Source organism: Neopsephotus bourkii, unplaced genomic scaffold (assembly GCF_033783945.1).
Source record: "Neopsephotus bourkii isolate Nb327-2 ecotype Australia unplaced genomic scaffold, CSIRO-AGI_Nbou_v1 NB_1132, whole genome shotgun sequence".
Taxonomy (NCBI): domain Eukaryota; kingdom Metazoa; phylum Chordata; class Aves; order Psittaciformes; family Psittacidae; genus Neopsephotus; species Neopsephotus bourkii.
This window is the reverse complement of record NW_026901618.1, coordinates 418558-440519: the sequence shown is the minus strand read 5'-3', so window position 1 is coordinate 440519 and position 21962 is coordinate 418558. Positions and strand designations below refer to the sequence as shown.

The following is a 21962-nucleotide window of genomic DNA, read 5'->3' as shown; positions in this document are numbered from 1 at the left end:
CTAAGTTAAAGGGAAAAGTTTATATTGCATGAACAGTATAAAATATGGTTTGTATCTTGTATTTCTCCTAGCCCAACCTGGAATGCTCTTGGCATTAGCAAGTGTAAATCAAATCTGCATCATTATGGTTTGTCTGTCTGTATGAGTGGCACTTCCTCATTTTCCATTCCTCCTCCATGTGCTTTCTTCCTACCCATGCTACATACACAGTTTTCACACAAATACACTTCCAACAGTGCAGAAGTTTTTTCTAGAAATGACAGATCTTTGCAACATCCCAGATATTAGCCTTATTAACCAAAGAGCTGAGGATAGGTGGAAAAATAGCACTTTAGTAATGCCCCCCTTACTCTTCCCCAGAAAGATCGCCAACAAGTAATAAGCCGACTGGTTTAGCAAAGATGAGTGAAAACCCTAACTTTTGGGTAGTTTTTAGGAAGATGGGTGCAGAAACAGAGTTAAGGAAAAGACATGGACTTTAATGATAAAAAAATCCATTTTTAGGATCAAAATATTTTTCCATCCAACACACAGTCTTATCTGTCAAGTCTGGCAAGCACTGCATTTTTGCAGCTAGGCTCTGTTTTCAGAGAAAAGTGCTCCATCTATACCTCCTGAGGCAACACAGGCTCAGAAGCTAGGAAAATAAACAGAGTAATGGTAGGGAATGCAGAGCCTGTTATGTGTGCTCTATCATATCTGTGTATCTCCAATACGTAAAATTATTATATACTTTAAATACAAACTGGCAATTGCTAAAAAGAACAAAATCAAACAATAGACACCTCCCCCCAAAAAAAAAAAAAACCTACAATTCAATTCCATTTTAATTTACCTCCAAAAGAAGCTCGAATCCCTCTCTTTTCTTAATTTCCTCAACTAGATACCTGCAATTAAAATGCAGCAGTTTAAAGCACAGAACAAAAGAGAACAAAACAATATATACAGACAACAAAGGTCTTGAACTTTCTTCTTTCTCCTCCAAAAGAAACCACAGTTACATCTGATTTCCACCTGCTGTGAAAATGTAGCAGCTATTAGTTCCTGGAAACAAATGAGGGCCATAGCCAGCCAAGGAGCACTGAGGAGAGGCCAAATTCTGTCCTCAGGCACAGACTTTCAGTGGAGCCACATGGCACAAATTGATCCTATTTGCATCAGACTGTGAACTTTCCCAGCACACATTTCCATTGATGTTGCTCTCTACAAATTAATTCCTCCATTTCTTTCTCAAGTACTAATGCTGTGCTGCCATGTTATTTCATGGTCACGCTGACATCTCTTGCACTACTACTGTTAGAAGAACCTCTCAATCTAGCCCAGAATTTGAGTTCCACATACTTCAAACCCAGCAATTTTCTCAGAACTGTTCTTGTTCCACACTGTACACAGAAGTGCACGTTTCCATTCAGTGACTACTGCTGATGCACAATAATCCCTGAGCATTCTATTCTAACAATTCATTGAAATAAATATTTCTTTTCTCTTTCACCTGTCAGTATGAAAAACACAGAAGCCTTCAATGGGAAAATAGGTTTGAATCAAAAGTTTGAATCCAAACAGCTTCAATTTATAACTTCTTTAAAAAACATTACTTCAACTTTGCCTTGGCACACATCACAGAGGAATTCTGAAGCAAAGAGGGCACTTTGACATAGCTGGGACTTCTCTCTTTATTCCCCTCCTGCCCTGCCCCCAAAGCCTTCCCAAGAAAAAACTCCAAAGGTATCCCCTCAAATTTACACAGCTTTGCCATTTCAACAGAATTTTAGTCCTCTACATGAAGGACTAACTGCCTGAGATCTAAATGAAGATTTTGCTGTCTGAACAGTAACAAAACTGAGACAAATTGTATACAAATCCGGTATTTTGTAGCATTTATTGGATTTTTTTCCTCCCTGCAGCTGTGTTACTGGTCATTACACAAATAATCATTTTGTCCACCACCTGAGGAAGAAGAACATGGTCAAAATAACCTCCCTCAGTACTATCTACATTCCTGAAAACAGACCCCACAAGGACACTCTAGTTGTATCTGCAACAAATGCCTGCTATTCAGTAGACAGGCTGCAGAAACAAGCTGGCTAGGGAGGCAGTGAACAATGCCCTAGACGAGAAAGTTTTCAGAACAGAGCATGGGGAGTTGTCACGCTGTTTATCATTAACAGGTATTGCGCATGTGACTCATTACCTCTTAGCACACATCTCTACAAAATGATTGCTGTGATAGAGTGCCAGTTCCCACGACACACAGCTCTGAGTTGTGCCACACTATGCACTGTTGAGATATTTCCTCTCACTAGAACAAGTTCTACTGAGACCTAGACTAGACCCAGATTCTGGATCTTTTCTGCCATGACCATTTAGATCCTACTGTGTGCATTTGCTTGTTATCTGGCTGTTAATGCCCACACTAATGTTCAGGTTGCAACAGAGGCATGCTGAAAGGTGAGGAGGAGGCTAGATACCATGTGAGAGTGTTGTGGGGAACATTTTTCTGTAGGGGGATTGTCTTAAATAAAACACACTCAGTGCTTTTGTCCTGTTGATTACAAGATGTACCATAAGACCAGCATTCAGCAAAATCAGCAGAATATTCACAAGACAATGGCCCTCAATTTTTTATTTTTTTAAATCCTGTAAAAGAAAGCTATGTATGATCACCCCTTCTTATTTTTCTTTTTGAGGTCTTTAATTGTTAGAGAGATTTTACAATACTTAATACCCTCCTCTCTTACTAGAAGTGCCTTTTTTTAATACCACCATTTGACATAGGATATCTGCTGTCAGTCAAGCTCACAATGCTGTTTATCATGTTCTTAACTACATTGCCAATAGCCTAAGAAGGCAGCCATTAGAAAATCCATTGCCCATGATTTATCTTGCTAGAGCCACTGAACCGCAGTGGAGCAGTTTACCTTGCGCATCTTTCCACACTTGACAGGGGAGTTTTACTATTGTGTCACTGTTGTAGAACATAAAAAAGGACTTGAGTCTCAGTGAGGACTGGAATGCACAGAGAAGTAGTATTTGCTATGATTAAGCCTTGCAGAAAATGAGGGGTGGAGATCTGCTGTGAAAGTAGACATATGTCTGCTGAGAGTGGGTGTCAGAAGAGGAATCAGGCAGAAAAACTGCGAAGATGATGAAGCATAAAATGCAGTGGTTGTTACAGTTGTATTCTAAATGTATTACATCTATTTTTATTTTTTTCAAGTACTTCACAAAACAACATCCCTGCATCAAAAATAACAGAGGGGGAAAAAAAAGGAAAGAAAAAGAAAATTTGTGAACTGATCAGAAACACGCTCTACTGTAGGATTTCTAAAATAAGCCTTTCCAAATAGGTAGCATCATAATGTTCCTGGCATATATAATACACTGAAAACATAATTCATCTCCAGAACAAGAAGAAATTCATGGAATAGCCAATCGCTAAAAAGTTTGCTGCAACAGGAATACATGACTTCAGTTAGCTTTAAAACCTTGGCAGCTTTCACTGATGATGGGGAAAGAAAAGTAATCTTGCTCTTAAATTCCATAGCCAGTGGACTAGTTACAGAATTAATTCAGGTATGCATTCAGGAACACTGAAATATTATCTTTGGAACATCTAAGTCACACCTACTGTAACAAATCAGGAGAAAGTCTGCACAGCTGCTGAGTAGTTACGAAACCTGGCAAAGTGCCCGTGCCCATGCAGACTCAAGATAGCAATGCAGATACTGTAAAGAATATATTTCATCAGACAATGGCAAAAATTAATTTTCTTTTTCTTAAGGGAGAGAAGAAAAAATAAGAAGAAGAAAAAAAAAAAAGAGACAACCCGGTCACTCCTTAGAAGTGCTACCAGCAGAATCCAGCGTTCAAAGGGAATATTGATCCCAGAAAGGTCATTAATCACTACACTTTCAAATGACCTTGGCCAGTGACCTTGATAAGACTGAATTCTCCTACTGACATAGCAATGAATTACTTACTCTGTACACACACAGAACAGTACAATGCTTTGGAACAAAACCAAGATGCAATTTAACCAGAAGATATAAAGGAACATTTAACTGGCCAAATAATGAGTGTTTTAAAGAAATAAAGTAGAGAAAAAAGCCACAGCTCATTTGAGTTTTTCTGGTTTTCCTGCCTTCCTTTTTATTCCTTTCCAATTCACTCTGGGTTTAGGTTTAGGTATGTTTACCTGTTCTTTAAGTGACCTTATTAAAGTGAGGTTATTCCTTCAATTTTCACTATAGTAAACATTCAATTATTTTCAACTTGGTAGTTCATACAAAAAAAAATAAAATGGCAATATGTTACAGGTGACTGTTTTGCAATATTAATTATTTGATTCATGGTAGTAGTTGGCCCAGGAACTGGTAAAGATTTCACTGTGGTTTCTTTTGTATAAATTCTGAACATATATGATACTTCAAGTGAATTGTTTTTAATGGGCTGTTGTCTTATTTTGATATTATTTCTTCTCTGAGAAGATAAAGCAACCTGTGTATAGAAGTTTCTCACCAGAAACTGAGACATCACTATCAGTTTAGAAACACCGTCTAGCAAGAATTTTGCAGAACTCAGCTGTGAAACTCCGATCTGCAAGACCAAAAACTGAGTAAAATTTAACAGGGCAGGTGAGGAGAAGATCATAAGAAAAAGGTGCTTCAACCCCTAACAGAACATACTGTAAACATTAAGAAATACTGCAAACTTGTGGAGAAAAAGAACAAGCAGTATCTCAGAACAATATGCCTTCACATGCCTCTACTACATTCTAACATTAACAGGATGTCCTCATACAAATTTTCCCCACACCATCAGCTTTCTGCATTTCCTCAGTCATGAGGAATCCAGTAAACAGAAGAACAGCTAATTCACTTCTTGCTAGACACAGCTCAGAGCCTGGCATATAGGACTGCTTTTACATTAACACCAGAAGACACAGTTACGAGTTAGAAGAGGATATATGATAAACCTGTTCTATGTCTGGTTCAGACAACATAAATATTAAATAACGTAGATTGATAGCATAATTTTGACTTCTATGTTTACCAATATACTTGCTGCTAAAAGTAATCATTACTATTAAATATTGTAGCAAATATAACAAGACTAATTACTATTGCTGTTAGTTCCTCCTATTGTACACAAAAAAAAAGGAAAAGGGGGGGAAGGTGGGGGGAAGTAACAACATGGTCTGTTCCAAGATATGGAGTATCAGTAATGTCAACATTTTGGTCAATTACACAGACTAGACATATTCAAAATTGTGTGGTGGTACCTAGCCAAAGCCAGTGCTCTGTTTACTCTCTCCTCGAGGCCTGTGGTTCCCAATGCTTTCCACATCAGCCAGAATTTGAACGCATCTGGACGTCTGCTGCACTGAATGGACTTGTCACCAGTGTCATAGCTGACATCGTAGAACTTGTCCTTTTGGAACAGGTAGGCGGCCTCGGCAGAGTAACACTTCTTCAGCAGGCCCTATTAAGAACACAACAGAGACATAGATTGCCGATGATCATTTCCAAGCCTTTGTAACTTCACATGTCAAAGCTTTTTCTTCCTGTCTGTACCAACAGCTTAGTAAAACAGAACTGGATGTGCAGGAAACCATCCAAAGCTAATGATGTTCAGATGAACCCAGTGAAGTCAGCTCTGAAAACAAAGAAGCATCTCTCTTTTTATTATTTTCTTCATAATGTCACTGAAGAGCTGCAGGTTGAAGAGGAATCCTTACTCCCATCTCAAGAAACCGTGGGAGTAGGTACCAGAGAAACAGGTGCCCAAAGACGTACAAGAGAAAATGCATAGCATCGGCCAGTAGCAAAAGAATGAAATATCAATGTATACTCTGTAATATTATGAAGTAGAGAGAAGCGCTGCAGAATGCAGGTTATAACAGCAGAGATGAGGGTGACCTACAAAGATCTCAGGGAACAGAAAAGATGGGAAATTTGTCAGCAATATTAGAAGAGGGTAAGAAAAATAAACCACAATCAGTAAGATAATGCTAGGATAGATATTCAGATGAGGTTAAAAACATGACTACAACATCTAATTCAGATCTGCAAACATGTATTTAAGTGACAGTTGAACCAGAAGTCTTTGATGCAGAACAGACCTATGATATAAGTGGACAGCATGACAAACTGCTAAACAGTAGCCCAAAGAGCACAACTCATTTTCCAATTCAACATCACTCTTCAAACTGAAACAACTGAAAAAGCACTGCATATTCCATCCTTTCCTCTGCATGTGTTGTGACTCTGATTTTAAAATGACAGTGTCTGACATCACTCTTGAAGTGTCACATTCCTGTAACAGAGGTACAGTTTTTGATCTGCATTACAGTACATGACTGGTAACTTTGGAACTGGCAGTAAAACAGAGAAAAAAGATGAAGACAAAACAATCCATGGGATAAATAATCCACTGGCATGCACAGAGTAAGTCTCCCTCTCTCCCAGCTTTTTCAATTCCTTATACCAATACTAAAAACAAAGCAAAAAGAAAAACCCACCTACATAAAAGGAGAACACCAAAGGTTTTTCCACAACTTCTGTAGGGGTTTGAAGATCTCACTGCATTATTGCTGGTTTTTGAAAAGGACAGGATTCAGCCTGAACTCTTTAGCACAGGACCAGCACATTCAGCCTTGTGAAAAAAAAAACTTATGTGACAGCTTGGGGGGCAGTGCTGCTCTCCCTCTGCAGCCATCAGTGATAATGTACTGCTGCAGCACGCAGTAACCATAACTAAAAGCCAATGTTGGATGCAGCTTTTTGTGGTATATAAGATTCTCACACGTACTTCCCAACTTTCTCAGAAAAAGGCAGGCTAGAAGGTGATATTAGAAACCAAAGAAAAGTCAAGCACTTGATCTACACGGTTCACCTACTTTTTGGTTTTTCAGCTCTGTGTTCTTTGGCTAGCAGCTGCAAAACAGGAATAGGAATCTCTTTATCAAGCTATTATGTTCTATTCATTTAGATCTCCATGCCCTGACTTTAAGGAGAAATATAAGCTTACTAGACACTGTATTAAAATATACATATAACAAAACAAAGGCAACAACATCCACAAACCTAAGTTAATTGCTTCAAATCTTACTAGAATTTTGCAGTGTTTCTGCAGTGAGTGGATAGGAGGGCTGATCAATGTGAAACTATCTTCTAACTTATCAAAATGTAATACAGAGCTGCACAACAGAGGACATCATTGGATATTTGTTCCCATCACACCCATCATCTGAGAAATAATAACTTCTGTTTGTCACAAAAACCCTAAACTCTGTTGGTAATATTACAGAAAGACTGAGTTTACTTAAGATCACAGTACAGCTGCAGAGTTTCATAGTTTAAAAACAAATGCTCTAGAGTGAATACTCAACAAGAGCAAATAGTTCAATATCTCTGAGTGAACTCAAATGCCTGGCAACTTTTAAAAAAAAAAAAAAAAAAAGGTAGATACTGTCCTACTCTCCTGGTGCTTTTGAAGCTGACATGATGCACTGGCTTGATGGTCTTCTCCCACCTGCTTATATTACTAATAATGAAACATGCTCAGGAACTCCTGCTGCAGATATCTCCTATTGTCAGTCTCCAGAAGCAAGTACAATGACATCCTCCAGCATATCACTAGAGCAGACAGGAGAAGAAATAAAAATCATGCTTTGTGAGAAAGAGAAAAAAGAGAGGAAGAGGGAGGAAGAAGGAGGGAAGGAATGGGGACAAATGGGGGGGGAAAGAGGGGGGAAGGGGAAGGAGGTGCCAGACCAATGCAAGAAGCAAGATGGAGGAGAAAGGGAATGATGCAGAATAGGGTCTGGTCAGGGAGGACAAAAAAGAGGAAAAAATCCAAAATAAGCAAATGACAGAAAAGCAGAAGAAAAGAAAATGCTTTCAAACTCAACATTCTCAGTCCCAAGAAGATCCCAACAGTTTTCCACATAGTAATCGAACTCCTCCTGTTCAAAGGAATTGTAAAAATGTCATTAGAATTGCCCCATCTGACAAGTTTGAAATTTTCTTCAGCATATTTTATTCTTTTTCTGCCTTTTGTACAGAGACTAATAATCGTACTCTGCCTTACATCAGGGCTCTTAAAGTTTAGAATATGGAAATACTATTTTTATAGAGGCCCCAATCTGCTATGAGGTTTCAAATAGCCTTTGTTTTTGATGAAGTCTGTGGGTTGTCACTGTTTGGCCTAATTAATATCAAATAAATGAATAATTATTGATATTGAAATCAACATATAAGAGTTCCAGTTTCATAATTCAACATTTTTCTCATTGAACACACCTACAACAAGGCTTCTGATCTCTTTCCATTTCCACTCCTAGTTAAAAGTGAATTTCAATTTCATTAACAAAACATCTTTTTCCCCAAGTTTTTTCCCTCAAGACAAGCATCTTCCTGATTCGCCTTATCAGAAGCAATAAGGCCAATCTTTTGAATGTCATACTTGAAAATTCTTAAAAGCTGTGCAGTGCAAAAGGTCACCCCTGTATCACTTAAGTCAAAACAAGCTCTCCGTTGTACTAACCTGAAGCAGAAACCAGTAAGAATAAAGTGTTTCCTACAGCTGCCCTGGAAAGGAATCAGGGAAGTAGATATCTTTGTGATACTGCTAATGATGAGGAAGAGATTACTCTGATTTCATTAGCTACATTCTTTAAAAATGTATTTAACTGGTAAGTGAAAACTCTGCTCATTGCCTAAAACTGATTGCTAACTACCCAACCTACTGCTACCCTCTAATGAGCTACAGAACTTTGGCATTGGTGATAAATATTAATTCTCCATTTATATGGTGATAATATTCACATTCATATGGATTACAGGAAGGACAAATTAGAGTAACTCTGTGGTCTTAATGTGCAATCTAAGACTAATTCATAGCATTTTAAGAACATACAAGAACAAAGCTGGCTCACTAATGTTTTGAGACTATCAGTCCATCTAGCTATGTGTTTAAATGGTCACTGCAATTCACATCACAGCAATACAAGTGTTTTCTAAGTAAGTTGATCTTATTACAGACATGAAAGTTACTCAGGGCATGGCAGCAAAAAAGGAATGGCTGTGTATTTCCCGAGTGTTTTAAGCATTAAGAGCTACTGTCATTGTTCTTGAGGTTTTACAGAGAATTAACCAATCTCTCCCTTTGGTGAAAATGCTCCTCCCTTCTAATCAAGTGAAATATATTTCTCTTTTCTATCTCTACTTTCTTTGGAAAACATTCCAATTTTGTTTCACTAAGGCTGGAAAAGACTCTTTTATCAGCATTTCATTGCAGTTTATTTTTTTTTTCTTTAATCTGTATAGGAAAATATTTCAATACAATGTTTCATTCTAATAATCTAGCTGTAATGTTTTAAGCCTACCAACACTACTAAAAACCATATAGCTTTATTGATGCTATGTAGCTAAAAAAAGAAAAAAAAAAAGAGAAACTCCAAAACAAATTAAACAAACCCACCAAACCAACAAAGAGAATGAAAAACTGAAGGGGATTATTTGTCCACTTGTAATTACCTAACCCTAATCCTAAATCCTAAACCCTAAATTGTGGAGGTAGTCCACAGTTCCAAATGGACCACAAATGGGAAGACAGGCTAACAAAACTTCTTTAATCAGGCCTTCAAAGGGAGGTAGGGCTTGATTCATAAATAGGATTTAACATCTGTGTTTAACATTTTGTTGCTCTGACTTCCTGCAGAATTCACCACTTCAGAAATGAGCAGAGCAATGTGTGCCAAACTCTTCCAGCTCCCACCTCCGCATCCAACTTGCCACTGATGGATCCTAACCACAGTGTGAAGGAATAATGTTTGCATATAAATATGTGCTTCATCTGCAGCAGTAAGTAATGCAACAATATAATTTACAAGCAGTGGAACAAGCTTAAAAGTGAGAAACCAATACACATACACTTTCCTTCTCTTAGTGGTGTGAAAACAGCATTTTTAATGGGAAACTGGATTCAGATGCCTGTTCTGGAATGAAGAGAATTAAAGTGAAACAAGGCCTTTCTGACAAAGTGTCTTAAATATGCATTTGATCTTTTTTCCTTAAGAATTTATATTCCAACACTTTCACAAAGCTGACACAAACGTACTCAAATTTGTATGTGTATCTGTTTGCATATAAACACTACTGGCACGTACACAAACCACCTAAGTGCCAATTTTCCAGGAATTAAACAGAGTGAAACACCTTCTCCCCATACAGAGAATTCTTGTACTTTCCATAATGTGTCTCACTGTACAACAGGATCTGACTACATGATCTGCAATACTTGTGTTTTCACCCCTCAACAGTTTAGGATTCAGTTGTACAAGGACTTCCAGCACTGCCTAGCTGTGATTTAGAGTGGAATAGGATTGCTCTATCAGACATTACACTCCAAGGAAGAAGACTACAGAAAGGGTGCCAGAGCCCTGATGTCGGAACACTGTTTGTAAAGTGACTTTAAATTCCAGGGAAGCTAGAATATTTCATTCCTCTTCATTTCTTCCCTCTTATTTCCTGAAAAATTTCTACTGCGTAGCCAAATTAGTCTAACCATTACCTGGGGCTATATCTATGTATTGGGTCTCTTTAGTTGAAAATATAGCACTGAATTCTTCCCAACCCTGCAACTAAGACACCACATAAATCTTAGTCAATAACTTCATTCTGCTTGTTTGTCATCCTGGAATAAAGATAAACTAATGGACAGGCAGTCCTGGAGTTTAATTCTTACAGCCAGTCCAGGTCCCTCAAGCTGTTAACTGCACCATTTAGCTTGGTGTCATCTGCAAACTTGCTAAGGATGCACTCAATACCACTGTACATGTCATAAATAGTATTGGTCCCAGTATGGACCCTTAACCACTCGTTACTGGTTTCTACTTGGAAATTGAACCATTGACTGCAATGCAAATGCAAGTCCAAATGCAACCATCCAGCCACTTCCTTACCCACTTAACAGTCCATCTATCAAACCAATAGCTTGCTATCCTGTTATGTCTCACCCCTGACTAGGAGCAAACAGTGCCAAGAGAGCACTGATTAGCATCTATGCTCATTGGTCCTCATCGGTTCTTACTACCAGAAGTTAGTAATCAGTTACATGGATAGCTAACTACTAGCAGCTGAATAGAAACTGGCAGCTGTTTTAACAGTGATTTATAAAAGCGACCATGACAAACCATGGCCACAAAATAGTGATGCAAACCTTAGGGGCTCCATATCTTCATAATGTCATTCATTCCTATTAAATTCCTGTTAAATTCCTATTCAGTCATTCATAACCTATCAAATGTAAGCTAAAACTCAACCCTGATGGTGGATAATGAGGTAAGTTTTAGCAGGGCTGAGTTTGAAATGTGGTTTGAAATAATTGACCTCTTACTGGTTTCTTTATTAAGATAAAAGAATTCCACAGAGGTATAAGCAGGGAGTTTTACTACATTGCAGACTCATCTCATTTTTTTGTCACTTGAGATCACATGTCCATTGTTCACTTGCTAGGCATTTTAATTAGTCGTGGCTTTTGGAAAGCCTCAATCACCATGGCTGTCACGGTTTAAGCCCAGGCTGTAAGTCAGCCATGCAGCCCTCTCGCTCACTCCCCCTCTTTCTTCCCCCCCCTGCTCCCAGAGGGACGGGGAGGAGAATCGAAAGAATGTAACTCCCACGGGTTGAGATAAGAGCAGTTCAGTAACTAAGGTATAACACAAATCACTACTGCTGCCACCAATAATAAGAATGATAAGGGAAATAACAGGGGAACAGAATACAATACCACCTGTCGATACCCAGCCCAACTGAGCAGTGATCCAGCCCTTCTGGGTAACTCAGTTACATCCTGGGCATGATGTGCTGTGGTATGGAATACCTTTTTGGTCAGTTTGGGTCAGGTGTCCCGTCTCTGCTTCCTCCTGGCTTCCCCTCCTCCCTGGCTGACCATGAGACTCACAAAGTCCTTGGTCAGACTAAACATTTGAGCAGTTACTAAAAACATCGCTGTTATCAGCCCTGTTCCCAGGCCGAAAGTCAAAAACACAGCGCTGCACCAGCTACTAAGAAGGAGAAAAAATGACTGCTACTGCTGAACCCAGGACACTGGCAATGAGGAAAAACTAGTAGTGTGAGGAAAAAAAGGCTCAGCACCTTTACCTGCATGTGCTCTGTCTCCTCTTTCTCCCCTTTCCCACTCTGGTGCACCCATGTAAAGGGGATGCAAAGACAAGCTCTGTCTACTCAGTCTGTAGACTCAGCTCTGTCGCAGTGGTTGACAGCTATTCTGAGGACTTTGATGAGCTCAGTGTTTAAGTGCTGCAAGCCCAGGTAACAAAATACTCAATCCTGAATGCAAGTCATGTACAAAGGTTAACTAGCAAGAGCAGCAGCTGCAAAATTTGACCACTGGTGAGTGCAGTGACTTAGACTGGTTTGACCCTGCTCTCTTATTCATCATTTATGAATTCTGTGGTGGAACTCAAAATTCTATCATTCAGCTTTTGCACTTGCAGTTCTTTTCTTTATTTCCATATTACAGCAATGTCAGCCTACTGCATTTTAAAAAAAGACAGGACTTACACAGTTGTCTTTCACCAGAAGAGCACAGCACTGGATTCCTGCCAACAGCATTTTGTGGGGATTCCAGGCAACAGAATCTGCCCTGTGAAATTTATAAATTAAGAGAGGTGGAACTTGCACCTATAATCATGAGTACTACAGTATCAAAAATGGCCAAACACAATCCAAGTAAGATTACCCTTCCCTCCCCCCCACCCACCCACAGGTTCTGAAATCTCTCCAATTAATAGTAATGAGTGTTTTGGAAAATGCAGCTGTCATGGAGGCCAAGAGGCCACACAACTTCCATCTCATTCCCTGGTAAGTGTGTTCATTAACTGAACTGACATACCTGTGAATGCCATGAAGAAGTCTGCAATGCTTCCTTGATATCAAAGCCGAGCCACCCCAAGAAGCCTGTCGGAACATTCATAGAGTCAAGACAATATTATTTGTATAACGTTCTTTTGATAATGCTTCAACTAGTAATTTCTGAAGACGCTGAGCTGGAAGAGCTGATGGGAGAAACAAATTACAGTGTCCCTTCCATATAAGGAAGGGCATGAACTGATATACTTGCTAATCAGAACCATTCCTGATACTAGATCAGAAGTGCTTCCTTTCCGCCAGCCTAAACCAAAGAAATAAAAACATAAAGCCCCATTTTGTTTATCTTCTTCCTACTAGCTGTTTCCTTTCTGAGACAGTCACAAGCGAAACAGTAGAGAATTATAACCTCTGCCAATTGCCAAGTCCAGGTTCAGATTTTCCACAGAGTTTAGATATTAAAAGCAAACTCAGTGAGTAGGCAATAGCAGCATTTCTGTTACCAGCAATCCAACTGATGTTAGAATGGATTAAGACTCACCACATCTCCCTGAGGTCAATATAAGAACTAAGTGTGGGGTCTTAAAATCATTTAGGCTGCCCCTTTAGTGAGGAGATCTCCACTGAAACTCCTTCTTGAGTATCATCTCATCTCTTCTAGATACCTGTCTTTGGGCAACACCTTTTGCAGATACCATGGACTATAGAAGGAACTCAGGCAACAAGTTTTATATTACACAAGTTTAATTTATGGCCAACTAGAGTTTGGAAAGGTGATTCACATCCATGAATTCTGCAAGGATTAGATTTCACCCACCAGGTGCTGTGAAACTTCAGTTCTTAAACAACAACATTTGCCCTACAGAATGGGTGGGAGAACACATAAACACTAGACATGTCATAAAGTGCATTTGAGAAATTATTACTAAATATGGAAAAAGAAGAATTTTCAATGTTCATGCAGGCAGAATCTACTTAAGCAAAAGAAAAAACAGATGTGATAGCTGATCTATGAATTCAGCATCAGTATTTGCTTCATAGGCCATAAATTAGGAACAAGGTCTGCTGTCTGGCAGACACGAATCATAAAGTCTCACAAGGGAAATGTAAGGTCAATAACTTGTCTTATCATGCCATTTTCATTAACACAGTACATTAATGGACCACATCATATTTTATGTTGTTATGTTCACAACATCCTTGCTGAGGAAAGGGCAGTTGCTCAAACCACAGGTAGGACTTCAGGTAGGAAATTATTTGCCTCAAGCATCACTGTAATCCTGTGGCAGAACCATGACTTGAAAACAATTTTCTCTAGCTAGCCCAAATTTGCCAAGCTACGGGAAGACAAACTATTCATAGACAAATTTCACTCTTCTCATTATATGATTCAATAGACAAAACAGTCATGTTACATTATTCCCTGACTTTCATAATTCATAAGAAACCCACTGAGGTATAACAATTCTTTACAAAATTTGCTTCCAAAGCTATTTGGAAACATGAACATTTTCACACTATCTCTGAAAACCAGGACTAGAAAAGCCCTCAAGTGGTCATTTCAACAGTTTGCCAACCCCAAAGGCACAACCAGTAATACTCATTTCTGTCAAACACTTGTCTTTTCTAGAGGTTATTAATCTGTGAACACACAGCTTGTGATTAGCACTGAAGTGAAAAATAAGGTGCAGAGAGATATCAGCAATTGCTGCTTCTACATTTTTACCCAGTTCAAAAGACCAAGTTCTTAGATCCAAGGTTGGTTAAAACAAGGAAACGAGAACGTACCAAAGAAGTGTTAGAATCACTGGCTCTGCCTGTTTTTAAAGATCTCTAATAATAGAAGCTGCACAAATTAACCACTTAATTTGCACTTAAGAGTAACCACTCTATTGATTTAAAGTGTCAGTCCTAAAGAATGTTACCTCTTGCCATATCTGCAATGGTCAGGGGAACAGATTATTCCTTTTCTTCTTTTCAGCAGCTCTGAAAGCACCTGTAGGCTATTGCATATTGTCTCATTGTCTCTTCTTGTTTAAGTAACATCAGTGCTTTCAGTCTTTCTTCATTGGTCATAATTTCTAGATATGTTTCTGCTTATCCTCACTGCTTTACTATTTCTTTCTCCTGTAGGTCCTTAACCTTCTTGAAATGAAGCTTTTTATTTGGACACAATCCAGATTAAGCAGACTCAGGCCCAAGCAGAAAGAAAGAATTATTTTATCAATCAATCTTCTTTATTCAGTTCTGAAAGACATTTAATCCTATTTAAAAATGCTTATGATCATTGATTTGTGAGGTACTGCAAGCTCCAGATGTTTTTTTCTGAAGATCTGCTTTCTAGCCAGCAACTCCCAGCCTATTTGTGCAGTTGATTATTACAGTTTAAACGTAGAGCTCTATGTTTATTGAACTGTAACCTAGTTTTTCCACTTTTTTCTCTCAACTACCAAGATCTCTTTGATTTCTAATCCTGTCCTCCCACTGCCACTTGCAGCAATTTTATGTCATTTTCAAATGTATTTAGTGTATTCTTTTTCATCCAAGTTATTAATGCATATACCAGATAACTTCTAACCTAGGATGGGCCTTTGTGGAATCCTGCTCAAAATCTTCTCCCCTGTCAGCAGTGGACCCATGGGAACTGCTCTCTGGGTATTATTTTCCAGCCAGATTTGCACTCACCACCACAGCTGCAGCTTGGCATGTTTCTCTGGCTTCCTCATAAGATATGGCAAAACCACAATAAAGTTAACTACATCTCTTCCATCCATGACACTACAGAGAAGGAAAGTGTATTGATCAAACTAGACTGATACATTTTGTTTATGACAAATGCAGTTGAGAGCAATGCACGGATGCTCAAAACCAAGATTATCACCTGTGTCCCATGCAGTGTAATTGGTAACAAGGTATGAGAAAATTAGTGTGTTATATGTGCAACAAACCATTTACAGCTGGATAATGGGAATCACAGTGTTTGCCGTGTGATTAAACTAACTACCTAAGCACCTGCTAATAGGTCAAACCTGATTTTCTGTACTATAGGGGGTGGGGAGGAAAAAGACAAAATAAGGACCAGCAGGGAAGAAATACACATAATATTTAAAGCTAAATGAACACAGTATTTTATATAGATATGTGCTGGAGCTTGAGTGCCTATTGGTGGTGTAAAACAAGTCCCAGATGTATGATAGAATGCAGTAAGAAACTGGAATGCATTTATGAATACTGTAATGCACACAAAAGGATCCTGGTTACAGTCTCTGCACTTAGGCTGTTGAATGGTTTAACTTCTGAGACAGTTTGGGCTTATTATTGGGCTTTATACTGCATTTATATTCTTAAAACAACTTTTTCCTTAACTTCCCTTTCCTTTTTAGATCTATCTCCATGTCAGAGCTTATCTACTATTTCTGACTTCATTGAAATTTCTCCTACTGAAGCTCGCTGATTTTATGTTGACATTCTCCCTTTTGCCTTTCCTAAGAATCATGAGCTTTATCATTTTGTGTTTAACAAAGAGTCTCCCTAAGGCAAATATATCAATTCTGGGGATCAGAAAATATTCTGAAATGAGATACATCAGTGTAAATCTGGAAATAACACCACTGACTTTCGTATAAGATGTTCTTATGAACAGCTCTTCAGACCATTTGCAGTAGGTAATCCTGATGCCCAATAATACACAGAGACCTGAATTAGAGAGAACTTTCCCTGGGTTCTAAAGTTTGTTTTAATTGTACTGTATCTTTTTTTTCCTCCAAGATTACAGTTGGAAGAAACAGCAGCAGTCACTTGCTATAACTCAGTCTGCAAACCATGTAAAGTCATTCAACAAGAAGCCAGGCTTTTTCTTTAGATTCTCAATATTAAACAAACCCATCAAAAATTTAGAGGAAGTCTAAAAATCTCCATTAATGTTGCTCCACATTCTCTCACTGCTCCATGGCTTTTAATCTGGCCATTCTGGATTGGTGGCATTGCAATGATAAAGAGAATGAAATTTTAAAAAATATGAAGAGATGTAGTTTTAGGAAAACACATTTACAGCTAACTCTTTCTGGTAATAAAAAGTCTCAATTACAGTTCCAAAAAGATTCATGAATGGATTTTAGTATCCAAACCTAAAATTATAAAGAAAGAGGAAAAGAAAGAAATTCTGAACAATTCAGGAAAACATGGAAGGAAACTCTAACTTGTATGAAAAGATAAATAATTTATGACTGGTTGAGTCAGAAATATACTTTTATTTTAACCTGTATGAGCCATACACTACAATTACAATGCATCCATTTTCCAACAGAATGCAGAAAGACTCTTAAGTTAGATTTATATATAATCACCCTCGAAGTATTTTTAGGAGCTAGCAAGAAAAACAAATTGATTTTTAAATAATTTTAAATATAACCCGACAACGACAAAATCATTCTGACTGCTTGTCACAACCAAGCTATTTGCTGTTTTTCAGCACATGTAACAGAGACAAACCAGATCTCTTTGTTTCCAGTCTCGATGCACAAAAAAAGAGGAAAGAAGGGTTATTAGAACCCAATTTGCTTCTACAAAGAAACAACAACAGTCAAAGAAAAATAGCAATTACAATAAAGCAACGCTAAACAAAACTGCACAGTATACAAACTCACGTCAACATGAAGCCAGAGGCCATGCTTTTCACAGATATCAGCAATTTTATCCAGAGGATCAAATGCTCCCAGCACTGTTGTACCTGCTGTAGCACAGACAAGAAATGGTGCTGACCCCTGCAATAGGATTGAAAACAAAAAATTGTCATTTGCACTGCTCATCTCCCCCAGTATACCTGTAGAGTTAAGAGTATAAAAAGATCTAGGAATGTAGGACAAAGATGTAACAGTCTACATTTTTAGTTTCCCAGCAGAAGGCACTGCATTCAAAGTGCTGACTCTTCTTAAAAAAGGCATTTTCCATTTCCAGTTAACACCATCCCAGGGCAGACTTCACCAGCTGTTTTGACAGATGTTAGTTTTGTCAAGATCAAAACATCAGATATTTGACATCTCTCTTCATACACTGCTTTTCATTTCACATTTTACTACCATATTTGCTGCCATTCTGCTGACTATAACAAAGCTACTAGCTCAGCCAGCAGGCTACCCATGCAAGGAAAAGGCTCATCCCTCTAGGGTTTCCACCTGAGTTGCCTCTACATTGCCCTTCTCTAGGGTTTCCACCTGAGTTGCCTCTACATTCTCCTCTGCTCAGTGAAGAGGAACTTCAAGTTAGGGAACGTGATTTGCCTTCGGCAGCACTATCACTGCAACTAGGACAGTCATCACTGTCTGGCCCCCATGCCTGATCTACAGCAAAGAGCTATTCTCTTGCTCCTACCCACTTCTAGAAAACATGAAGGGCTGTAGAATGTTAGGATAGACACCACTGACACTCAGACTGTTTTAAGGTTAAAAATCCAGGTTGTAGTGTCACACAACCATCATAAGGCATCCATTTTGGTTTCAATGGCTTTGCTCATTGTTTTCCCATTCAACTAATAGCAGGGGTGCAATTACAATAGCAGACTAGGTCACATAACCCTTGCAGGTGTAGGTGTCTGTGCCTGCTTAGAACCTGAAACTGAAATAAATGGGAAGAATTGAGGGAGTCTGTAATCTCCATGAAACTGAGGGTACCAGCCCTAGCAATGACTGTGCAGTCTCACTTGCCAGCAGCTACATGTTGAAGAAAATCCCCTGCATTTCAGCTTCTGGCCCACAGCATAATGCTGTTACTGAAGAGGCACTAAAGTTGTTATTAAATTGTACAGTCTGGGATACTTGGAGTTCATTTGCAGTGAATTAAATCTCTCAGATGATGTAAGTGTCTCTGTTGATGTAACTCAATGTCCCTTCACTGAAATTAGACATCAGCTGAAAAATACGACTCTTAAACGAGTCTTATGTGTCTTCAGCTGAAATCTGAGCCCTCTTTTAAACATCTGCTACAGAGAAGACAAACAGGCTTGAGTCACGTTTACACACTGGCAGTTTTATACTTCTTTAACAGAGCACTGTTAGAATGGTACATAATTATGATTTGTTGGTACTTTAAAAATTCTTTACCATTTGCTAAAGCAATGAAAAATAACCTTGGAATGAATATAATTTAATCCCATACATTCACAAAGAATTACCAGCCTATAATTCACTTCTTGGTCATTCATTCCTAGCACAACCTACCACAAAAGTCAGTCAAAATTACAAACCAGCCTGAAGCTCAAGTCCAAAACTTTTGCAAGTGAGGCAAAGATGTATGTGCTGCACCTAGTTTCTGTTAGCTTTCTCATCAATTTTCTTCCACAAATATGGAAACAAATCTAGTATCTCTACAAATTTCAAGGATTGGTACCATTACATTTTTCCCACAAAGAAGGCAATTAAATTTTTACTCTTCTTGACAACATAGTTACATAAATCTTTCTGATTAAACTCTCTAAAAAGAGACCTAACATTCTTGCTATTCAGAGTTTGTAATCATTTTGTGTTCCTATCACTAGCAAATATATCCTCTGTTGTCTAGAGTCATTAGAATATTTACTGTCATTCACTGAAGTGTCTTTCTGTAGAAGTTGTAAAGTAGCACTTTATCAAGGACAGACACACTTACTGAAGCTCTGATGAAATTAAAACCTTCCAAAATACCTCTAATTTCCATCAAAATACAAGTGAAATAGTTTTCCTGTAAGCAGAGTATTTTAACATAGAACATTTATTTTTAAATTGCAGAGCACCATACTGAGACTGACCTTTTTTTAAACCAGAAATGCCAGATTTCTTGCAAATAACCATTAGATTTATTTTATTATCAAACAAGAATTATGTTTTTGCAAAAGTAAAGAGCCCATTCACCTGACAGCCTGCTTTTCCCCTTGCTCAATTTTATTTGTCTTTATTTTTTTTTCCTCCAGCTTGCTAAAGCGATTAAAGTACAGCTTGTTTTCCACAGATAATGGAAAGTACAGGAAGAGGCAAACAAGAGAGTTTGCTAGGTCACTAGGGCCACTATATATCAATAATTATGCTGTTTAGCATGAAACTCAAAGAAGAGATGGTTGTTTGGCAGAAAATAGATCTAAATCCAATTTTACTGAAAGGTGCTATGACCATGCAAGTGCATGACAGGAATGCCTTGCCTTTTCTATCAGCCACAAAGTAGGTTTCCCAAAGAAGGTAACAACAACATGATGGACATCGCACTAGTTGCTTGCTGCTCGCAGATTGCAGAATAAGGGCTGAGCTCTGAATCCCACTACTCTGATGCACAAACCACAAGTGAGAAATAGGGTGAGCCTAACCAAGCTAAAAGATGCTCTGTACCTTAGAATTGAAATTCAGCTCTCCAAGCTCTCTAAAATAAATCATGTTGACTATAGTAAGTGTTATCTTACAGACTATGGGAACGTATGTTACAATGTTGTTCAAATACACGCATCACTTTATTCCCAAACACTGGCCTTTGACTTTCTACTTGGCAAAGCCCCTGGGGGAAAAGAGGCATGGGACGTAAACTCTACACTCTTGCTACAATACTAGGAAGGACCAAATTTAGCATTTGTAGCTTTTACGATAGTTTTAGAGACTAAGCCTTATGTTACAGCTCTTGCTTACTGCAGAGGATAGAGGAATAGACGCTATAATTAACTGAAAAGCCTACAGTTTTCATTTACTGCTTACAGAAAACAAATACTGCATCCACGTAAAAAAGGATCAAGGGCAAAAGAAATCCTAGAAGAAATGTGCTAAATACTTCAGAGCAGCATTGTACTCTGGACTTTCATTAGTACTGAACAGGCCAAGGAATTTTTCTCCCTCATAAGAGCACAGCACCTAGAAGTTTGTGGTAAACAGCACCTGCAAGAAACATACTGTTACATTAACTACAAGGCTTCATTCACTCTCCAGTTCCCTTCCTTTCACTCAGACACAAGCACACAGTCTGCATACACTCCTCCTCTCTCCTTCATGCTCTCTCTCACTCTCTCACCTCTTTCCTGGACCGCTGGACTTGTTTCTCCAGTTCCTCAGGTATCATCTTACCTCTAAGGGACACAGATGTAAAACTTTTTCAGTTACATTCAAATAGGTTGATTACGTAAAGCACTACTGCATTTTTAAAAAGATCAGAGACCACAGCCATGGCTTTCGCTTGCTTACCTTTCATCTGTTTTGATGAAGTAAACGTTCTCTGTGCCAATACCCATGAAGGAGGCTGCCTTTTTCATGGAGTAATGACACTGTAAATGAAAGAGACATGAAAAGAAAGTAGTAAGCATGCAATTAAAATGAAATTTCTTAGCATAGAGAACAGCGACACTGAAATTAACAGAAGCTAACAGTCATGACAACAGCATATCCTAACAACTAAGCAAACTGACAAAGCTACAGCACCAAGACCATCTTGCATTTGACGACACACACTGTAGATAGTAAGACAAAAAAAGACGTGCAACATGTTTAAAATGTGTTTTTTTAAAAAAAACCATACCTATTTCATACTTCTTTTTATTTTAGTTTTGCATTAGAATGAAAAGTAGAAATTCTTGAAGTGTCACTAGGGATGAATTATTAATTCCTTCAAAAAGTTTTAATAGAACTAAGTCAAAATTATCAAGTGCTAGGAAATGCATGAGAAGAATGGTCTATTTGAACTCAACAGTCAAAAAGCAACTGAGAGGTCTGCGAGTCCAAAAGCACCATTCTTGGAAACTGGACCTTTAATTAGGATGTACCTGTGGATACATCTAAAGCCTCTATCACTTTATCTTTGTGGTATCCAGAGACAGGATACTATGCTAAACTGACCCTTGTCCTGATCCAGAAACTCTGTTCAGAAGGTCAAGGAGCTGAAGTCCTTTACTTCAAGGACTGAAATCCAAGACTTACTAAAGCCTTTAAATGTGGTACAACTGGGACTAACAAGGCTTTCAAAGCCCCATCTCTGCAACACGATCTGAAAAGATTTTTCACATGAACATGGAATCTTATAAACCATTATGAGAGTAGGCAGACTTTAGACAGGACTTAGTACATA

At 38.4% G+C, this 21962-nt stretch overlaps 1 protein-coding gene across 2 annotated transcripts in view; it reads right to left on the bottom strand.

Annotated features, from left to right (window-relative positions):
* The window catches only part of GADL1 (glutamate decarboxylase like 1), an 83335-nt gene that overhangs the window by 40961 nt on the left and 20412 nt on the right, over positions 1-21962 (bottom strand). For both annotated transcript variants that reach the window (XM_061362637.1, XM_061362638.1), the window contains 7 exons: positions 21086-21165; positions 20916-20970; positions 17543-17659; positions 12922-12986; positions 12591-12672; positions 5282-5481; positions 836-887 (listed from right to left, as the gene is read on the bottom strand). In XM_061362637.1, the coding sequence (XP_061218621.1) occupies positions 836-887; positions 5282-5481; positions 12591-12672; positions 12922-12986; positions 17543-17659; positions 20916-20970; positions 21086-21165 (651 nt within the window). The remainder of the gene's footprint in view (positions 1-835; positions 888-5281; positions 5482-12590; positions 12673-12921; positions 12987-17542; positions 17660-20915; positions 20971-21085; positions 21166-21962) is intronic.